This window comes from Diadema setosum, chromosome 4, assembly GCF_964275005.1.
Source record: "Diadema setosum chromosome 4, eeDiaSeto1, whole genome shotgun sequence".
Classification (NCBI taxonomy): Eukaryota; Metazoa; Echinodermata; class Echinoidea; order Diadematoida; family Diadematidae; genus Diadema; species Diadema setosum.
This window is the reverse complement of record NC_092688.1, coordinates 14,839,671-14,858,147: the sequence shown is the minus strand read 5'-3', so window position 1 is coordinate 14,858,147 and position 18,477 is coordinate 14,839,671. Positions and strand designations below refer to the sequence as shown.

Genomic DNA, 18,477 nt, shown 5'->3' with positions numbered 1-18,477 from the left:
AAAATAGAACATTGACAAAATGGCAGTGGTTTGATTCAGCATGCACATTGTACATTTTACTTTCTCCTCTTTTTTTTTCAACACAAATTATGAGAGTACAGAATCATGACTCCCAAATCATATTGCTCATAAAAATAAAAAAAAATTATAAAAAAAAGAACAATGTGAAATTTAAAATTTGGAGGCTGCATCGATTTTGCAACATGAATATGTAATGGCACAATTTTGTCATTCCTACTGGTCTCTGTTCTGGGCTCTGTTCACTAAGTCTTGACACAAACGATAAATATATAACTGGATCAGCTCTGATAAAGTACAGTCCACATGTTTTATCTGAAACTAGGTGTACACTCAATATAAAAACCTACGAGGGCAGCTCAACTTGAGAAAATAGGTAAAGCGAAAATATATGGATGCTTTGGTTCACAAAATCTGCTAAAACAAAAAGTTCACCCCTCCCCCCTAAAAAAAAAAAAAAAAAATGTCAAGTATAATTTAATTTTTCTTTCGCTCAATACAGAGGAAGAGACAAGACTCAAGAGATCATTATTTTGTTATCATTACTCTTTTTATTCAATTTTTTTTTTTTTTTTTTTGAGAATGAATAGTGTCAAGTGATATCACATTTGGTTTTGCTGTCTTATCCCTCCATAGAGTTAATACTGCTCACAAAACCTAGATTACTGCTTTGAAAGATCGTACAAAATCAGGCCGCAGGTGAAGCAGAAACATAACCACAAAGCGACATAATACAACCATCAACTCTGAATAGTGGAAGAAGGCCAGTGTTTATGTAAGGCCTGTACATATGCAAGTTCTGAGATTCTACGTTGTACAATATTAAGAATGGTTTTATTCCAAATCTTGCAAAATTTGATCAGTATCATAGTCCAACCATGGCAAACATAGGGCATGTCATGGAAAAAAAAAAAAGACAGAAAGAACTCAGAAGTGGTTCAACAACAGAGGTTTATATGCTGGTAATGACAGTGGCTGAAAATGAACTATTTCAGTGGGAAAAGGGTAAACATTAATAGCTACCAGTAAATATTCTAGGACACGATGTGGCGTGCAGTGTTGAAAGTTTGGTTCAATAAAGCAACATCTCCATGTACAGGTTTACACAAATATACATGTATTATACTTCCTGTCAACTCACTTCATTGCCGTATCACACAAAGTGGGGGTTTTTGAAATTGAGGGTAACAAAATAAGACTGATGCTATTTCGTGACAGCCTGGAAACTTCATGAATGACGAGAGCAGCTGAAGATCAGAGTTGCTTTGTCTCCATTTGTATCACTGGAGCATTTCTCACTTTCTCTTCCAGGGCTAAAGTCTGCTGGAATCTTGCCAGTCAAAGAAAGTATTAATCATCAAGTCTCCTGGACGTGGTCTTGTTTATTTCTTCTGCGCCAGGCCCCGAATTCTCTTGCCTGTCGCTAAGGCTCGGCAGCTAGATCGCGCATCCTCATACCAAATCGGCAAATTCTCCCTGTCCACCAAAGTCACCATTTTCCTAGATGGCCAACCAAAACACATGAAGAGAGAGGGGGGAAGCCAAACATTCAGAGTTAGTGCAATCACACAAAGTATTTATCATGTGAACACATACCATGAATTTACACTTTTCTGGTACTGAAAAATGAGGAATGTTCACATGCATTTTAATTTCGCGAAGTTTGCGAGAGCCAAGATTCACAAAATTAAAATGCATGTGAAAGTTCTTGCCTATACTACAATAATAATATTATGCATTGGACGCCAGTGGCAAGATGCGAATTTCATGCCACAAAAAAGGCCAATGCCTCCAATTCTCTAAAAATTTCATGCCGCGAATATATCTTGTTTTACAGTTTATTATTACTCCATGAGTGTAGCAATAGAGTGGTGCAAAATATTTTGGCAACCCAACTCTCAGAATTTTACAGATTTTTTTTTTCTTTTTATCCCAAATGGGACCATCACAAGGTAAGGACAAAGAAACTACATCAAACGAAGGGCCAATGATGAAGAGTTAAAAATGCTCTCATGACAGAGATGGTACAATGTAATTGTATCACCAGTACTTATCACAAAGATAGAGAGAAGTAAATGTTTGCAAATTCAGGGTGCAAATACAATCATATGTGATTATGATTTGGCTATATGAAATATGGATAATTGCAAGAAAACAAAAAAGCAGGACAACAAAGTACATTAAAACAAATTGACTTTTTGAGAGGCATGTTTCACATTTCATACCTGTGGTAGCTTTGAAGACTTAATAACAAAGCAAATGTAGCAGAAATACATGAACAAAAGAAGACTTGTAATTCCTTAGAACTCAAATCACCACTGTCTGATTAATTAATTGTTTCAAAATGCATTCAAGCAGCATTCCTGAAAATATGATTTGTTGGCATGTAGATTCACTTCTGCATTATTGCCTACTGTAAAAAGAAAAAAAGAAAAAAGAAGAAGATACAAATAATAATGATAATAACAATAACAATATCAATAATAATCAAAATATGCTCTACAACTTGAATCACTAACATTAGTCCTCAAGTAACAATATACTTGTGATTCAAAATCATTTACAATCTGTATTTGAAACCCTTATCTACACCCTCATGACCTACAATGTATATCTGTGAAAACTGTACATAATCTCTTTGTTAACCCACTGAGAAAAGTCTAGTTTCATTGTACATCCTAATGTGTGTGTAAACATGGCATAGTAACCACCGAGGTATTTACCATAACATGCAATTTAGTTGTCTTGACCCAAAGCATTATACTTCAGTTATTATGTATGAATACATTGTGATTAACAACACACACACAAGTAGTGATTGGACTACTGAATACTCCAATAAGCTGTGGGTTGTCATTAATAACCTTATGGTGCAAGGTGTAAATCCATTCCTCATAATCTTACTACAACATTGTGAATTTGAGATGACATTTTCAGAAAAAAAGTAAATAAGAGCAAACAACACAGTGTTTGTTATCAGCTGTCACTTGTTACATGGGGCACAAAAGGGAAGGGTATTATTACGGCATTGGGTTATTTAGCACATAGCATATCATGCTGTTTAATACATCTGTTAATTTTGTGGAAACTGCTACACTCTTCTGCCTCTGAAGAGTTCAATATCCCAAGGTGCACACAAGACAGTTTGTGCTAATCAGTGCTGTGAAAGAAGCTGTTAGAAACAGTGACGAAAATCTGTCCAGTGGTACACAAACATAATGGGTTTTTAGCACCAGTCACCGAGTTAATCACACATACTTAACCTTATCTTATCTTATCTTATCTTGACTGAGTACCTTTAAGTTCAGGAAGAATGGATGGCTGCTATCTACAAATCTTGTCACAGGGAGAACAAATCTCCAAAAATTGGAAAGGTAAAATGATTCCCCAAAAAGATTGAAAAGCAATGGCTGATATCTATAAATAAAGACTTTAAAATCACACCTCTTTAATACTACAAGAGGAACAGACAACAAGATTCATCCAGAGGAAAGGACAATGAAACAGATCCCCCCCCCCAAAAAAAAAGGAAAGAAAAGAGTGCTTTCAGATACTACGAACATTCCAAATCCTGATACAGACTACTCTACAGAAAACAACAATAATTCAATCTGTAAAATGCAAATTTGTGAATATGAAGCTGAATAAAACTTGGCAAAAGTGAGATGACGGTGCAAGTACTCCAATGAACACAGACTAGAAGCATGATTAATGTAGTCTGAAATTGCGACTCTACTGGTGAAAAGCATGCAGAGCATTAGATGAATTCAAGTAAGCTGAAGTGCTTTCATCTCATCAGTTCTCCGCACCCACCCCCCCCCCCCACACACACACAGACACACAACAGTTACTAGTGGCTAGAATTTCACAAGTGACCACTCGCCACAAAACCACACAACAGAAGAGGGATACTGAAAATTAGACAAGACATTACATATGGATATGAAGAGCTAATTCCAGGTTTGATTTGTTTTTCTTCTTTCTTTTCTTGTGCTATAATCTCTCTTTTACTTTCAGAACATTTCATCCCATTCTACTTCATCTGCACATTAGAAACCTCAACTCAAAACAAGAAAACACTTCCAAGAGTTTTCTGGAGCAGAGTTTTCTGGAGCAGTGTTTGATGAGCAAAACTTGAAGAGCCCGTACTGTTTGGGTCAAACTGGCTTTGAAGGGCAGGGCACAAACTCACTACAGGAAGTTTTGAGAAGAGAGAGGAGAGCATGCAACATGATTTGTATGGCAGCTTTCAGCTCATTCAATTGAGAGTTTAAATGCTTGTTGCCATGCAGTATCAATTCCTGTTTTTTGAAAGACAAGTCTACAAGTCATTGTATGAATACAACTTTCTTTGTGTTTTATGTCAGCTGAGCTCCCCTGCGGTGGGACTTTCATTATCTAGTAATGAGTGAATAGATACCTCAAATCGTAGTAGATGATATATACAATTTAAAGCTGACGGCCAACAATCAAATGAAATGACAGAAGCAAGAACATCACTTTGGTAAATGAATGCTGTTTCTTTATAAACCATGATTTTTAAGTATAAACAAAAAAAAAAATACAAAGCAATTTCAGATCTGACGGCTGAAGAAGAAGGAAAAATATCCAAATTTAAAGCTGATAGCAAACAATCAAGAAAACAAATAATAGAAGTAAGAAAATTATTTCAGTGGTGTGATGGTTGGTTATAAGTATACTGCAATCTCAAAAGAACAAATAGACCTGCACACATCTTTCATGGGCACCAGTTTATCAAAGTCTTAGATACACATCTTCTCATACTATCTTTTTGCAACATATAGGTGCAAACAAGAGTTCTCAGGCACCAACTTCTACCCTGAGTCAATCTTTTCCATATGAAAATATGATACTGTGCAAAGAATCTGATTTAGGGGTGCCATTCACACTACACAGAATGAAAATATTGAAAAAGCATGATAATACTACACTCATGATTGAAGCATTTATCTGTGATCAGCTGTGCTCTCCCCACACAGACGTGGATGGATGCATGTTTCTCAGTGTGATGGAAAAAGAAAAGCAGTTCACACAACACTCAGATGAATGCGTTCAAACACACAACGCTTCTACTCTTGTGTGAACTCACCACTGAAGGTGGTGCAGTTCACACTACACTCAGATGAATGCATTCACACACACAAACCAGGGCTGCACACTAACCCATTTTTTCTGCCGGTCCAACCTGTCTCTGTCGGACCGGTAAATGCCCCGTTTTACCATTTTTTACCGGTCCGAACAGAAAATTTACCGGTCAACAACGACAACCTAAAAAAAAACATTAAATGACTTGCAAACTCATTTTCTTGTTTTTTTTTTATGGACGTACCCCCTTACCCATGTACATTTTACAGATTAATATTTTTTATAACAACTTGCATTATTTATTGCACAAGAAATTAAAAAAAAAGATAGGAAAAAATAGAATGTTTGTTTGTGAATTACAGTGTAAAATGACAATGAACAAAATCAGATTGTATCAAATACGTTTGTGACTTTTTCTAAACATCGGCGCACGAACTTGCTGCGTAACCTGCTCTTGGCGGTCAGTTGGATTGCGACGATTTAATGAATTATTTTAGCTGTGATATTTTCTGATGCACGCGCTACAAGGGGTTCTTTATTTTTCTCCCGATAATCTATTCGCATTTGTGCATGCGTTCTTGAAAGGTACACGACATGCAGGGCCGAATTCGCAATCCTTTTTGCGTCCATTTCCACCTCAAATATTAGCGGGATTGTGACGATTTCATAAATTACTTCGGCTGTAATATTTTCAGATGCAAGAGCCAAAAGAGGTTGAAAATGTGTCCTTTATTTTTCCCGATAAACTCTTCGAATTTCGTAAGTGCGTGTTTAAAAAAAGATGCACCACATGGCCGAATTCATGATACTTTTTGCGCCTATTTCTACCTCAAATATCAGCGGGATTGTGACGATTTCATAAATTACTTCGGCTGTAATCTCTTATGATGTAAGCGCCAAAAGAGGTTGAAAATGTGCCCTTTATTTTTCCCGATAAACTCTTCGAATTTCGTAAGTGCGTTCTTAAAAAGATGCACCACATGGCCGATTTCATGATACTTTTTGCGCCTATTTCTACCTCAAATATCAGCGGAATTGTGGCGATTTCATGAATTACTTCGGATGTAACTTTTTGTAAAGCACGCACCGGCGAGAATGGTTGAAAATGCGTTCTTTATTTTTCTCCCCATAATCTCTTCGCATTCCGTACATGCGTTCTTGAAAGGTATACGACACAGCCGAATTCACGATCCTTTTGCGCCTATTTCTACCTAAAATATCAGCGGGATTGCGATGATTTTATGAATAACTTCGGCTGTAATCTTTTATGATAACGCGCCAAAATGTGTCCTTTATTTTTCCCGGATAAACTCTTCGCATTTCGTAAATACGTGCTTATAATATATACGTGACGGCCAAAATCATGATTCTTTTTTTTTTTCGCCTATTGTTTCCTCAAACTTCAACGGGATTGCGACGATTTCATGAATTATTATTCGGCTGTAATCTTTATGATGCACGGACCAAAAGGGGTTGAAAATGTGTCCTGTATTTTTCTCCCAATAATCTCTTCGCATTTCGTACATGCGTATACGACACGGCTGAATTCACGATCCTTTTATCGCCTATTTCTACATTAAATATCAGCCGAATTGTGGCAATTTCATGAATTACTTCAGATGTAATCTTTTGTGATGCACGCACCAGCTGGAATGGTTGAAAATGTGTCCTTTATTTTTCCCCGACAAACTCTTCGCATTTCGTAAATGCGTTCTTAAAAGATACACGACACGGCCAAAAATCATGATTCTTTTGCGCCTATCGTTTCCTCAAACTTCAACGGGATTGCGATGATTTTATGAATTATTATTCGGCTCTAATCTTTATGATGCACGGGCCAAAAGGGTTTGAAAATGTGTCCTGTATTTTTCACCCAATAATCACTTCGCATTGCGTACATGCCTATTGGCGTCACGGCCGAATTCACGACCCTTTTAGCGCCTATTTCTACATCAAATATCAGCGGGATTGCGATATGTCATTAATTATTTCGGCTGTAATCTTTTGTGATACATTCACCAGAAGGGTTGAAAATGCGTTCTTTATTTTTCTCCCGGTAATTTCTTCGCATTTGTGCATGCGTTTTCAAAATTATACATTGCATGCAGGGCCGAATTCGATATTCTTTTTGCGCCTATTATTGTTTACTCAAATTCCAACGGGATTGCGAAATTTTCATAAATTACTATTCGGCTGTAATCTATATGATGCAAGCGCCAAAAGGGGTGAAAATGTGTCCTTTATTTTTCTCCCGCTCATCTTTTCCCATTTCGTACAAGCGTTCTTAAAAGGTATACGACACGGCCTTTTTGCGCCTATTTCTACCTCAAATATCAGCGGGATTGTGGCGATTTCATGAATTACTTCAGATGTAATCTTTAATGATACGCGGCACCAGAAGGGTAAAATGTGTTTTTTATATTTCTCCCGATAATCTCGTCGCATTTGTGCATGCATTTTTGATAACCAACACGGCATGCAGGACTGAATTCAAGATCCTTTTTGCGCCTATTATTTCCTCAAATTTCATCGGGATTGCGTTGATTTCATGAATTGTTATTCGGCTGTAATCTTTTATGATGCACTCACCAAAATGTGTCCTTTATTTTTTTTTTTTCCTCTCCTCTATAATCTCTTCGCATTTCGTACATAAGCTTTTGAAAGATACAACGCGGCCGGTCGAATTCATGATCCTTTTTGGGACGATTTCTACCTCAAATATGTAAGCGGGACTGCCATGATTTCATGATTTTTTTTTCCTCCCTAGTATTATCTCTTCACATTTTGTGCATGCGTTCTTAAAAAGTACACGGAAGAGCCGATTTCGTGATCCTTTTTTGCGCCTATCTTCATTATGAGACCATTCTGAGCGAATGAAAATATTCATTTGTGAAATGACTGTGTAAAATGAAAATGAACGCAATCAGATCCATTTACTGTATCGCTGAATATCGAATGTGTTTTTACTTTTTCTAAAAATCGACACAAGTAAATTAGTTCTAACATAACTGCCACGCTGCTGCGAAGCCGGGATCGGAACGATCTTGCGTTAAAAAATCATGAGTAAAATGAACCAGAAATGCGTGCGCTTCTATCAATGCTTCTTGTCTGGCATGACCGCCGATCGCAAGCAAACGAAATGCAGTTACACTGTACATGCTCTGCATGTATTGCATTGCATGGCAGTGCGTGATCAGCGCCAAATGCGCAAGCGAGGGTGAATAACTGGTTGACTGCGAGTGCTCAAAACTAAGTAATGTTTACTGTACAAAGTGCAGCGGTAGACATAAACGAAAACTTGCGTAAAACTTGTTTAACAGTGCGATATCTTGCATTCTGTTTCTCCCTGATCGGGGCTGCTCTTTTTCTTTCTACTGACCCCACCAATGCTTTTTGTTTTACTGGTCATGTCGGACCGGTAACTTGTGGATTTCCTGAAAAGTTACCGGTCCGACAGTCCGTCGGACCGGCGCCAGTGTGCAGCCCTGCACAAATGCTTCTACACCCGTGTGAACTCACCACTAAGGGTAGTGCAGTATACACTAAACTCAGACGAATGCGTTCACACACAAACAACACTTCTACACTCGTGAACTCACCACTGAGGCTTGTGAATGGGAGTGTAGTGAGGGGTTTAATGAATTGTAAATTGCAAACATCAATATTTTGTGCTGTGACAAGAGTCACTGAATCTACTGGAGGATTTTAACAAATCGGTGAAGGCTGATAAATCATTAAGGGGGAAATGGTGCTGTATCACTGTTTAAATGTGGGGGAAAGGGGTTGGGGAGTGAATGAAGGAAAATATTATTCATTGGGTAATAGGATGACACAATGGTGGGGGAAACCACATAAGGCACCACATACCTGTCAGTTATTTACCATCCTGCCAACAACACAAGCGTCATGCACAAAACACAAGAGAAAACATTTTGCATGAGTTAGCCATAAACTTGTATAACTGTACATCACATGTGTGGATTTCAATGCACAGGCACAAGTATTGTAGATTCCACACCATGAAACAGCAAAAACTGCATGCAGTCAAAGTGGTGCTTCCACATACCAGTATGCACTCTCTGAAATAAAATTCCAACCAGCCCCATGATATATACCAAAAACCAACTTGTTTTCATCAAATCAGAGACATTATTAGATTAACATCATACATATTGCACACTAGCAATATGCGTCCCTGCAACAAAGATTCAAACAAAATTAACCCACGGGTCAAATAACATGGAGCGAATCTGCTAGTTTAGGCTAAATCTGAGGGGAATAAACAGCAGTGGCTCGACACCTTTGCTGACTGTGTAGAGACATACATTTGTATATTCAGCTCTACTATACAACACACACTAAAATGAGCATCTCTTTAAAATCATGACAGTGGCCCACTGATAATCATATGGTTCGGTATCTGCAATATAGCAGGATATAACATGGCATTACATCCAATCATAATCCCTGCAATCATAATGCATACATCATGCATATACTGTATATATGAAATATATTCCCAAACTTCATCCCAGCCTCCAGTCATTAACTGCCCACTCAGCAGTACGTAACTATTCCACTATTTCGCAAGCAGCATGCTTCGATTTAAAACATAACAATAAGAGATGAAAAATTAAATTTAACCAAATGTCAGATTAATCACGAAAAATGAAAATAAAAGAAACTCAAATCTATAGGAACGTATGTACACTTGTTTAGAATTTTTCTTTTTTTTTTTTTCAGGCACAATAATACTTGAAGTAGTATCCAAGATTAGGAAAAAAAAATCTGTTCTTCACCCAGAATTTTCCTCCATTTACTTTATCATTTCTTCTTCTTCTTTTCTCAACACAAATTAAACACTTATCTGACTAAAGTATCACATTTTGCAGAAACAAACTTTTCCAACAAAAAGTTTTACAAGATATTTTTACTCTGCAGTTAGCCAACTTGCATTTTTGCAATTACTTTACACATGCTGTTTGGTGACTGCCTTACACATCAACTTTAGATTTCGGCTGCGGACTTACAAATTTTGGCAGAAACTTCATATCACTTTCTTCTTCTTTTTTTTTCTTTTTTTTTTTTTAGTTTGCTTTAGTCATTGGCAGCTTTAACATTACCTGTCCACTTACCTCATATAGCAGGAAATAGTCAAAGGGCTTTGCATATGATAATTATTGAGTTGGAGATAATAACAATGTGATTGAGTGTATTGTAAATAAATCATGTTCACTTTATGAAAAGAGAGACATCATGGATTTGATGTTAATTGCAATTACTTCCAGAAATTCTATCACTTCTGTCACTTTGCACTTTGAGTATTGCATAACTAAAATTTTCCTCTCTTTTTTTTCTCTTACCCCATTTTTCTCTGTATTACTTATCAAGAAACTTACACATTGCACAAAAGGCAAATATTGCTTGCAAGTTCCTGTAACTGTTTACACTTTGAATTTGTACATGCAGCCCCTAAACATACTCAAGCAATATTTCCATCCTATGGACTCTATACAAGCACTTTGTTGAGAACCCCACCCCTCCCCTCCCCCCCCCCTCCCGCCTTAAGAAAAAAAAAAAAAAAAAAAGATGTGTCATAACAGTATGCATTTCAATTTTCAGGTCATAAGCCCATATGTCACAAGCGGCAGTCCCTTCATGCACATACTAATGAATGCATACCAGTTCTGAAAATGACAATCAAGGGCTCATCAAATCTCAGTACCTGCTGCCCGGTAATTGTCAGTATACAGCTGTTTTTGTAAGGAGCTGTAGAAAAGGGGTGAAAATACACTACATACAATAGTGCTTACGAACATGAGCTGTTCACAAATTGAGTGTAGCCGCTCGGTATGTATGTGCATCACATCATTTCAACTCATCAAACAAGACTGGATGGAACAAAAGCTGCATGTTAGTTCAAGGGTCACTACAGCCTTTGCTAGCCTCCAAAGATGTATTGCCTTCACACACAACACTCTTGGGCCCGAATTCACAAAGGTGGTACAATTGAAACCATGGTTTAAACATGGACAATTTGTACGGAGTGCCAAGTGTCGCATGGCCTATTTCGTTACAAAATGGTCATTTCATCAACAAAATGATCATTTCGTTGATGAAATGTTCATTGTGTTAACGAATTGATCATTTCGTCAACGAAATAACTGATTTCGTAACGAAATAGGCCATGCGACACTTGGCGCTCCATACAAATTGTCCATGGTTTAAACCATGGTTTCAATTGTACCACCTTTGTGAATTCGGGCCATAAAGCGTCACTCCCAGAGATATGTGACAAGCAAACCATGTCAACAATGCGGAGATGGAATTAACAATCTCCGAGTCGGAAGACAAAAAATGGAAACGCATGCAAGGAATGTGTGTAGTGCATACCACTACAAAAATTTGGTCACTGATCAAACAGGTGTTAGAAAGTATTTGTAGGTGTGTGTGTGTGAGAGAGAGGACACTCACCTCATCACCCCAGCCTTCGGATGCTCCCGCCAGCTGGTAGTGCTGTTTCCGGAGCTCGGCCAGTGCGACGCGTTCCTTTTCCAGCTTACTCTCGAGCTCCAAGACCCTTACCTGGGCCTCCATCTCCATACGCTTGGTCTGCGTCAGGCTGAGCTTGGTGAAGTCGGGAGATTCTGTTGACGGGCGGGGAAGATGGCCATCAATCAACCAATCACATCACCTAAATTTCTTGTTATTACATAATCTTTCTAATGCATTATGGGAATTACTTTGTCTCTATTGTATAATAATAACAACAACAACAATAATAAGGACAATAGGGGGTATTTATAATGCCCTTTACCACTCAACCCAAGTGCTCACACAGAATGAAAAAGACTGTCGTGTGTCATGACAGTCTTCATTTGGGAGTGTGGTATCATTCTATCAGAGTGGGTAGTTCACGTTACTGTCAAGCTTTTGGGGGGAGGGCACTGAATTACTAAATGAAATGCCTCTAGATTTTGGGGGTAAGGGGATTTCCATATGCTCTTCTTACATAGTTGCAGTGACTATCGTTAGCCTTACCCCCTTCATCAATCATCTGTGCCCCCGTCTTGGCGGAGGCCACCACGCCCGCAGTCGCCGTGGCAACGTTCCTGGATGCGGTCTGCAGGCTCTTCAGGTTGGTGCTCTCCTTGTCTGCCTTGACCCTGCTGGCTGCGACAAGCTGGGCCGTGCTAGCGGCAATCTCGTGGGAGCAGACGATGAGCTCCTCAAACTTCCCCGTGCCCTTCATCACCTTGTCTGAACTGTCACTGTGAGTGGAAACACAAACCACAAGATGGGTAATATTCCTCCTCTTTTTGCCACTTTTTGAGGTCATACACAGCCACATTCGTTTTATTAGCAGACAAAACATTCCACTCTTCACATAATCCTATGAGCCTGAAATATGGTAAGCAAAGTAGTGTTAGTGACATTTTCAGAATTTATTTCATTTTTATTTCAATTTTCATTTTTATTTTCATTTATTGGCAGTTATGGATGTTGTGTCCTTTCAAAGTCCATAAACAATACATGCCCAAACACAGTGCCTTACCTGATTTACACATTCCTTTCCTCATAAACATGTATACAAAATTAAATATATATCACATATGCAATACTTCGAGCACAAACACAGAATTTTCACATTTCTTGACTGAATTTTTACTGTCCCACCTAAAAAAAAAGAAAGGAGAAAAACAGCACAAATAAATGCATTTCTTATGACAGGGTAGTTTTTCTGTTATTCCAGTCTTACAAACATAAATTTAATGCTTACACGAGGTGAGAAGCACCGACTCCAACCAGCTTTGCAGCAGAGAGGAGACCCTCTGTCCACCTGTGGTGCCTCTTATAGAAGTCCTTTGCTGAAGCAGTGCCCTGAACATGGAACACAAAAAGTACATGTATATCACTGTCAGCATAGTATCATGTTTTCCCAAGATTTCTGAAAAGATTTGCTATCAGGCAGCGACACAATATGTGTACCAGCTCAATCAGCATCTGGCTCTTCAAAATCTGAAATCATTTGTATAGGACTCAAGAACTCTCAGACAACATAGTTTCAGGTGTCTATTGAACCACAAGTGTTAACAAATGATGTTGTCTTCAAGATGTCACACTTAATATGACTGAAACAACAGCAGCACTTGTAAAGTATATCATAATAATTATCATACGTACAGGCTTGGTTGTATGATATCAGTGAATACGCAACACACAACTGATGACAGTAATGCACAGGTCAGTGCAATATATAGAGACAGTCTGGCCAACCCAGTTTTTGTCTTATGAGCTGTGATTGGCAAATAGCTAGTCCTGCAATCACCAGCCACCATGTTGTTACTGAAGGCCCCGCGCACCACGCAGTGGCTACTGTTAGCAAACAAAATCACTGCAGATCTATGCATGAATGCACATACATGAACACATATGCGTGAACACACTTTTGCTGGGTAATAACCTCTCTGCGCTGGGTAACAACATGGTGCCTAGGACTGTGGTCGGCTAGACTCTCTCTATATACGACACTGGCACAGGTTTGTCTCTCCCGCCCTCACCCGGCCACTTGCGACGATCTCCTTCTGAAGGGTCTTGGACTTTGTGATGAGTTCCTTGATGGATACCATGAGCTGTGTGCAGGAGTCCAGAATCCTCTCATTCACCTCCAGCTTGACCCCTGTGTCAGCCTCCCGCGACCTCTTCAGCATCTCCTGTAGACGTACAATGGCAGACAGGGTGGATCATTTCCATTATCTATCCCATTTCTCCCTTGCCCTTTCACTCTATCTCTCTCTCCATTTTGATCGCAACTGAACATACATATTTTGTCAAGCCATATCAGCCTTCACAGACTCCTTCAATACCTTCCAGAATATGCAGAAAAAAAGATGACTCGCTCCATACCTTTATTATCTATTGAGGTACTGTTTAATATCTGCATGCCCTCTTTATTTGAAAAAGGCAAGTACATATTTTTCTATTCCAACCCAAATTTGGACCCATTGGACATAGATTATTTTTTTCCCACTCAAAACAAAGATACTTGTCTTTCCTTTTTGTCAGTATCATCAACAAGATATGCTTATTGACATTAGCACAAAACTGGTGTGACAGATATGTGAGTTTGATGGATATAGACAAAAATCATGCATGGGTGCCTTGAGTGTAAGCACAGAAAGACAGAAATTAGATAACTGATATATACCTCGATTCGACTGGCCGCCTGGTCGATGATGTCCGTCGTCATCTGCATCTCTGTTTCCACCAGGTCGCCAATCTCCTCCTTGCCTGTCGTTTCTTCCGACATCAACTCCTGTTTAAAAGCGAACCAGAAAAGTCACTTCGGGGTTTTTTTCCTTCTTTTTTTTTTTTCTTTTTTTTTTTTTTTTTTTTGGGGGGGGGTTATCTCTCAAACCAAATGTCATTATAATCATTATCTACAACTAATAATAATCATATCTACAACTATTATCTCATCTGGCACTTCAACCAAACATGCAATACAACTGCAAGTAATACTGCAGTGGAAATGAATGAACATAAAGTGACCATCTACTCTGTCTCAGAGGACATTAGCAAAACAGATTGCGCAGGATCTACACTCATGTGAGCATATCAATTTGTAAAACTACTTTTATGGTTCGCATAACTTATGTACATTGATGCCACCATTCACGTCAGCCTCACCTGTGTGGTATCAGAGATCAACTTCAGTTTGTCCTTGAGGTCATCCCTGTCCCGACAGAAGATGTCAACGTTGCCATCCCTTAGTGACCGCAGGACGGTCAAGGCACTGTGACAGGTGTCGTGGCAGTGGGACGATAGTCCTGCATGGACAGGGACAATCATGTTGGTAGTGACCACTCATTCAAATTCAGAGCTCAAACATCTACGAATATCATAAGGCAATATCCTACCATTTTATATCCTTCTAATACTAAAAAAATTCACAGAAGCCTGGGTTTTGTAAATAAATCTTCTTCAAAGATCAACAGCATTACCTTAAGTAAATTTTATTGACTGAAAAGTGCTTCAAGTATTATCTCATTAGTTTCATAACTTCTGTAAACTTGACTGACATGGCTGATACACAGTTAGTCCCATGAGTTGCACACGCATTATGCATCTCTCCAGACATCATATCTATCTATCAATCAATTCAAAAACATTTCTATCATATTGCTGATTTGATAATAGTGACTTTTTTTTCACTGTCAATATTTCCCATGCTAGCCCAATGGAACAAAGTGGTCATTGCATTATAATTGTAGAGGATTGTCAGGAGCAAATGACTTCCAGTATACAGCATATTAGACTCCAGTAGTCACATACTAAAAAGTATGACAAAAATACAATCAAATTCTACTCCCAATAATGTTCATGTTTATGATTACAAGTTTCAATGAAATGAATAGGATGTTTGGCAGAACTTGGCTAAGGAGATCTACTTATTTGTCTTTCAATATCTACTTACTCTCCCCTACATCCACTGGGGCAAGATTAGAAGTGGCTTTCCCCTGCAGAAGATACTCGCCGAGAGAGTGAGAGTATGCCGCTAACGCTCCAACCAGCTCACCAAAGTCTGAAACAGTAGAAAACCAATTACTTGTTTCTGTCCAGTGTAATAACACCCAACACTGTGCATAATTGTGCATGCATATGAATATACACAAAATAGTATCACCACAAGTGGTGCAAGGTCATAGTGTATAGTAGCACGAAGTACTACGGATGTTAAGTACTTGTACAATCTATCACAGTCATGCATTTATTTCGCCATACCTTCAGAAAGCAAGTAGAAATGATTGATTCAAGATAAAAACAAAACAAAAGCAAAACAGGATACTTGTCTCTAGTTTCAATTTACAATCATTTATCAACCCAGAGTCTACCAGACACATAATCTGTGATGGCTTTTCTGTGATATTCAATGGTATCTAGAAGTGCTCAAATGCACATCCTTGCAGCAATACGGGGTGTATAAAACTAAAAACAGATCTGGGCATTTCCTTCAAATTGCAATTTGAACTATTCAAGAAACTTTACAGATGAAGTTCTACACAGCAAGTGCTCACACTGTCGATACAGCAGGTAAGTGGCCACTTAGTTTTAACCCCAGTAGAACTAAATTCTACTTAACTTTACTGCAGAATTTCAATTGCAGTTAAGGGGTCAATTAAGATTTCTGGATACGAAACCTTGCCAGGTTTAGAGAACAAAAGGAGCAACAGACATCTCACACATGGTTTGTTTGCTTCTTTGACATGAAAGAAAGTACATTCAAGTAGAATTTGACACAAAACTGCTTCTGATGAGATTTTTAAAAAGATGTGTATATAGATGAATATAAAACTCCAGCAGCACATTTCTCTTGAGGACAGGCTAGAATGCTATGAGGTTGGCTGGGGCTGTGACTGACCTGTGCCATTCTGTTGGTAGGACATGAAATATCTGTCCAGGTTCTGCACACATTCACTGGCAATAGGTGTTCGGCTTAGCAGATACTCTGAAAGAAAAAGAAATAGAAGAAAAAAACAGATTTTTTACAATTAGGAATTCAGGAAAAGACAACTGATGACCAATGTTAGCACATGCAAAATGATGATATACGAGTGTTTATCTACTATGATATAAACTACAGATTGACGGACTAGCAGTTGATTGCAATCTGGTACTTTTTAGATATCCTTCCCTTGTGTCATTCATTCATACATTTGCTTATCCATTCAGTCTATGAGCCTGGTTTTGGAGAACAATCAGTTTTCTATATGTGTTATGTTTTTCTATTGCCTCAGAGCTACCTACAAATAAATCTCAACCATGAACAATATGTTGAAATGCTATCCAACTCACATCAGCAAAATGCACAAAACAAGAGTGTATCTTCAATGGTTTATGGCATGGTACCACATTAAAAAAAAAAAAAAAAAATCAAGAATAAATGTAAGTTCCAACTGAATTTTCCATGTGAAGAAAACAATTGCTGTGCTTTTCAAGGCATGTCTGTACAGAAACACAGCAGCAATAAATCATAAAATGCCCCACGCAGAGAGCTGAAAGAGCGAAAGAACTCAGAAACAATGACATTACTTACCTGGTGTACAAGTGGCTGTTGCAAACTGAGGATCGTCCATCTGTTGAAGGATGAGTCGTAACGTGTCCTCGGCGCCCTCTACTGCCCTCGCTGTAGGGAATCAAACACGAAATATGCTATTACTACATTCGTTATCACATGACTGAAGTGAACAGTTGTGCATAATTACCATATGAAATCTACACCATGGAGATGGCTTTTGAAAATGTGATGCCACCAAGTCTGTTACATGCCGATGAGTCACCTGCATCAAGACTGAAAACCAGTACAACCAGTGCAGAAGAGGACTGCAGGAATTGTAATGACATAATACACACAAAGTTTGCATAGTCTTCAAAGAACTCACTCACAAAGGTAAATGCAAAGGCATTTTTTTTTGTTCATAAAAGGAGCCATTAACCCCCTCCCCCCAATAAAACAAAGCAACAAAAATCAAGGTTTTAAAGGTCAATTTCTAGAGTGTGTCAACCATACATTATCTGCAGTCAGTGATTATTTCTTTTTCTGTGTAAAAACAGCATGATTACCTTCATGACAATGCAATCTCTTGGAGGGTTGCCAAGAGAGACACCCCACAGCTCACACTGCACTTTCTAAAATGCAGAGAAAAAGCAATGACTGCACTGAAACAACACCACCAACAACTCTCGGTAGAGGAGGTGGACCGAACGTTCCTCACCTAAAAGCGCCCTCCTCTGTTCCTCCATCTGCCGTCGCAGCTGCGCCTCGCGACTCGCCGTCTCGGCCACCGACATCTGGAGCTTCTCCACGGTCAGCTGGGCGACCTGCTGGGCCTGCCTCACCTCCTCCGAGCTCCTTGACACAGTGGTCAGCTGCCTCTTCGATTCCGCATTCTGTGGATGGAGGGAGGGAGGTAGGATCCCAAGTTTTCATTGGGAGAGGGGGCATTTACACATTAGGCTACCCTAACCCTAAATATTTCTGTATGCACCTAAAATCACTATATGCTGAATGTAGCCTTGACCTTGGAAATTAAGGCTGGTAGCAAATTTCAGCTAAATCTAAGTGGGGGTTTGTGTGGTCACTAGATCTTTTCTTCTGACTTTATAAACTTGATTTATCAAATCAAACGCAACTCTGCTACACATCAGCAGTCTTGAGAACAAACTGTTCTTGGAAAAATCCTAACAATATTCTACTGAAGTCCATTCTCTTGCAAAGCAGCTACTTGCATATCTCTTCTTACTATTCTTGAATCACTGATCATAACATCTTCTCCAAAAAAAATCAAAGAA

The 18,477-nt window shown here is 38.7% G+C and overlaps 1 protein-coding gene across 1 annotated transcript in view; it reads right to left on the bottom strand.

Moving 5' to 3' along the window:
• Nucleotides 1-1,470: 1,470 nt before the first annotated feature.
• The window catches only part of LOC140227639 (huntingtin-interacting protein 1-like), a 72,004-nt gene continuing 54,997 nt past the window's right edge, over nucleotides 1,471-18,477 (bottom strand). The window contains exons 15-25 of the mRNA XM_072308057.1: nucleotides 17,901-18,075; nucleotides 17,222-17,311; nucleotides 16,547-16,633; nucleotides 15,602-15,709; nucleotides 14,815-14,954; nucleotides 14,333-14,440; nucleotides 13,686-13,838; nucleotides 12,905-13,005; nucleotides 12,166-12,395; nucleotides 11,518-11,771; nucleotides 1,471-1,518 (exon numbers count right to left, since the gene is read on the bottom strand). Of these exons, the coding sequence (XP_072164158.1) occupies nucleotides 1,471-1,518; nucleotides 11,518-11,771; nucleotides 12,166-12,395; nucleotides 12,905-13,005; nucleotides 13,686-13,838; nucleotides 14,333-14,440; nucleotides 14,815-14,954; nucleotides 15,602-15,709; nucleotides 16,547-16,633; nucleotides 17,222-17,311; nucleotides 17,901-18,075 (1,494 nt within the window). The remainder of the gene's footprint in view (nucleotides 1,519-11,517; nucleotides 11,772-12,165; nucleotides 12,396-12,904; nucleotides 13,006-13,685; nucleotides 13,839-14,332; nucleotides 14,441-14,814; nucleotides 14,955-15,601; nucleotides 15,710-16,546; nucleotides 16,634-17,221; nucleotides 17,312-17,900; nucleotides 18,076-18,477) is intronic.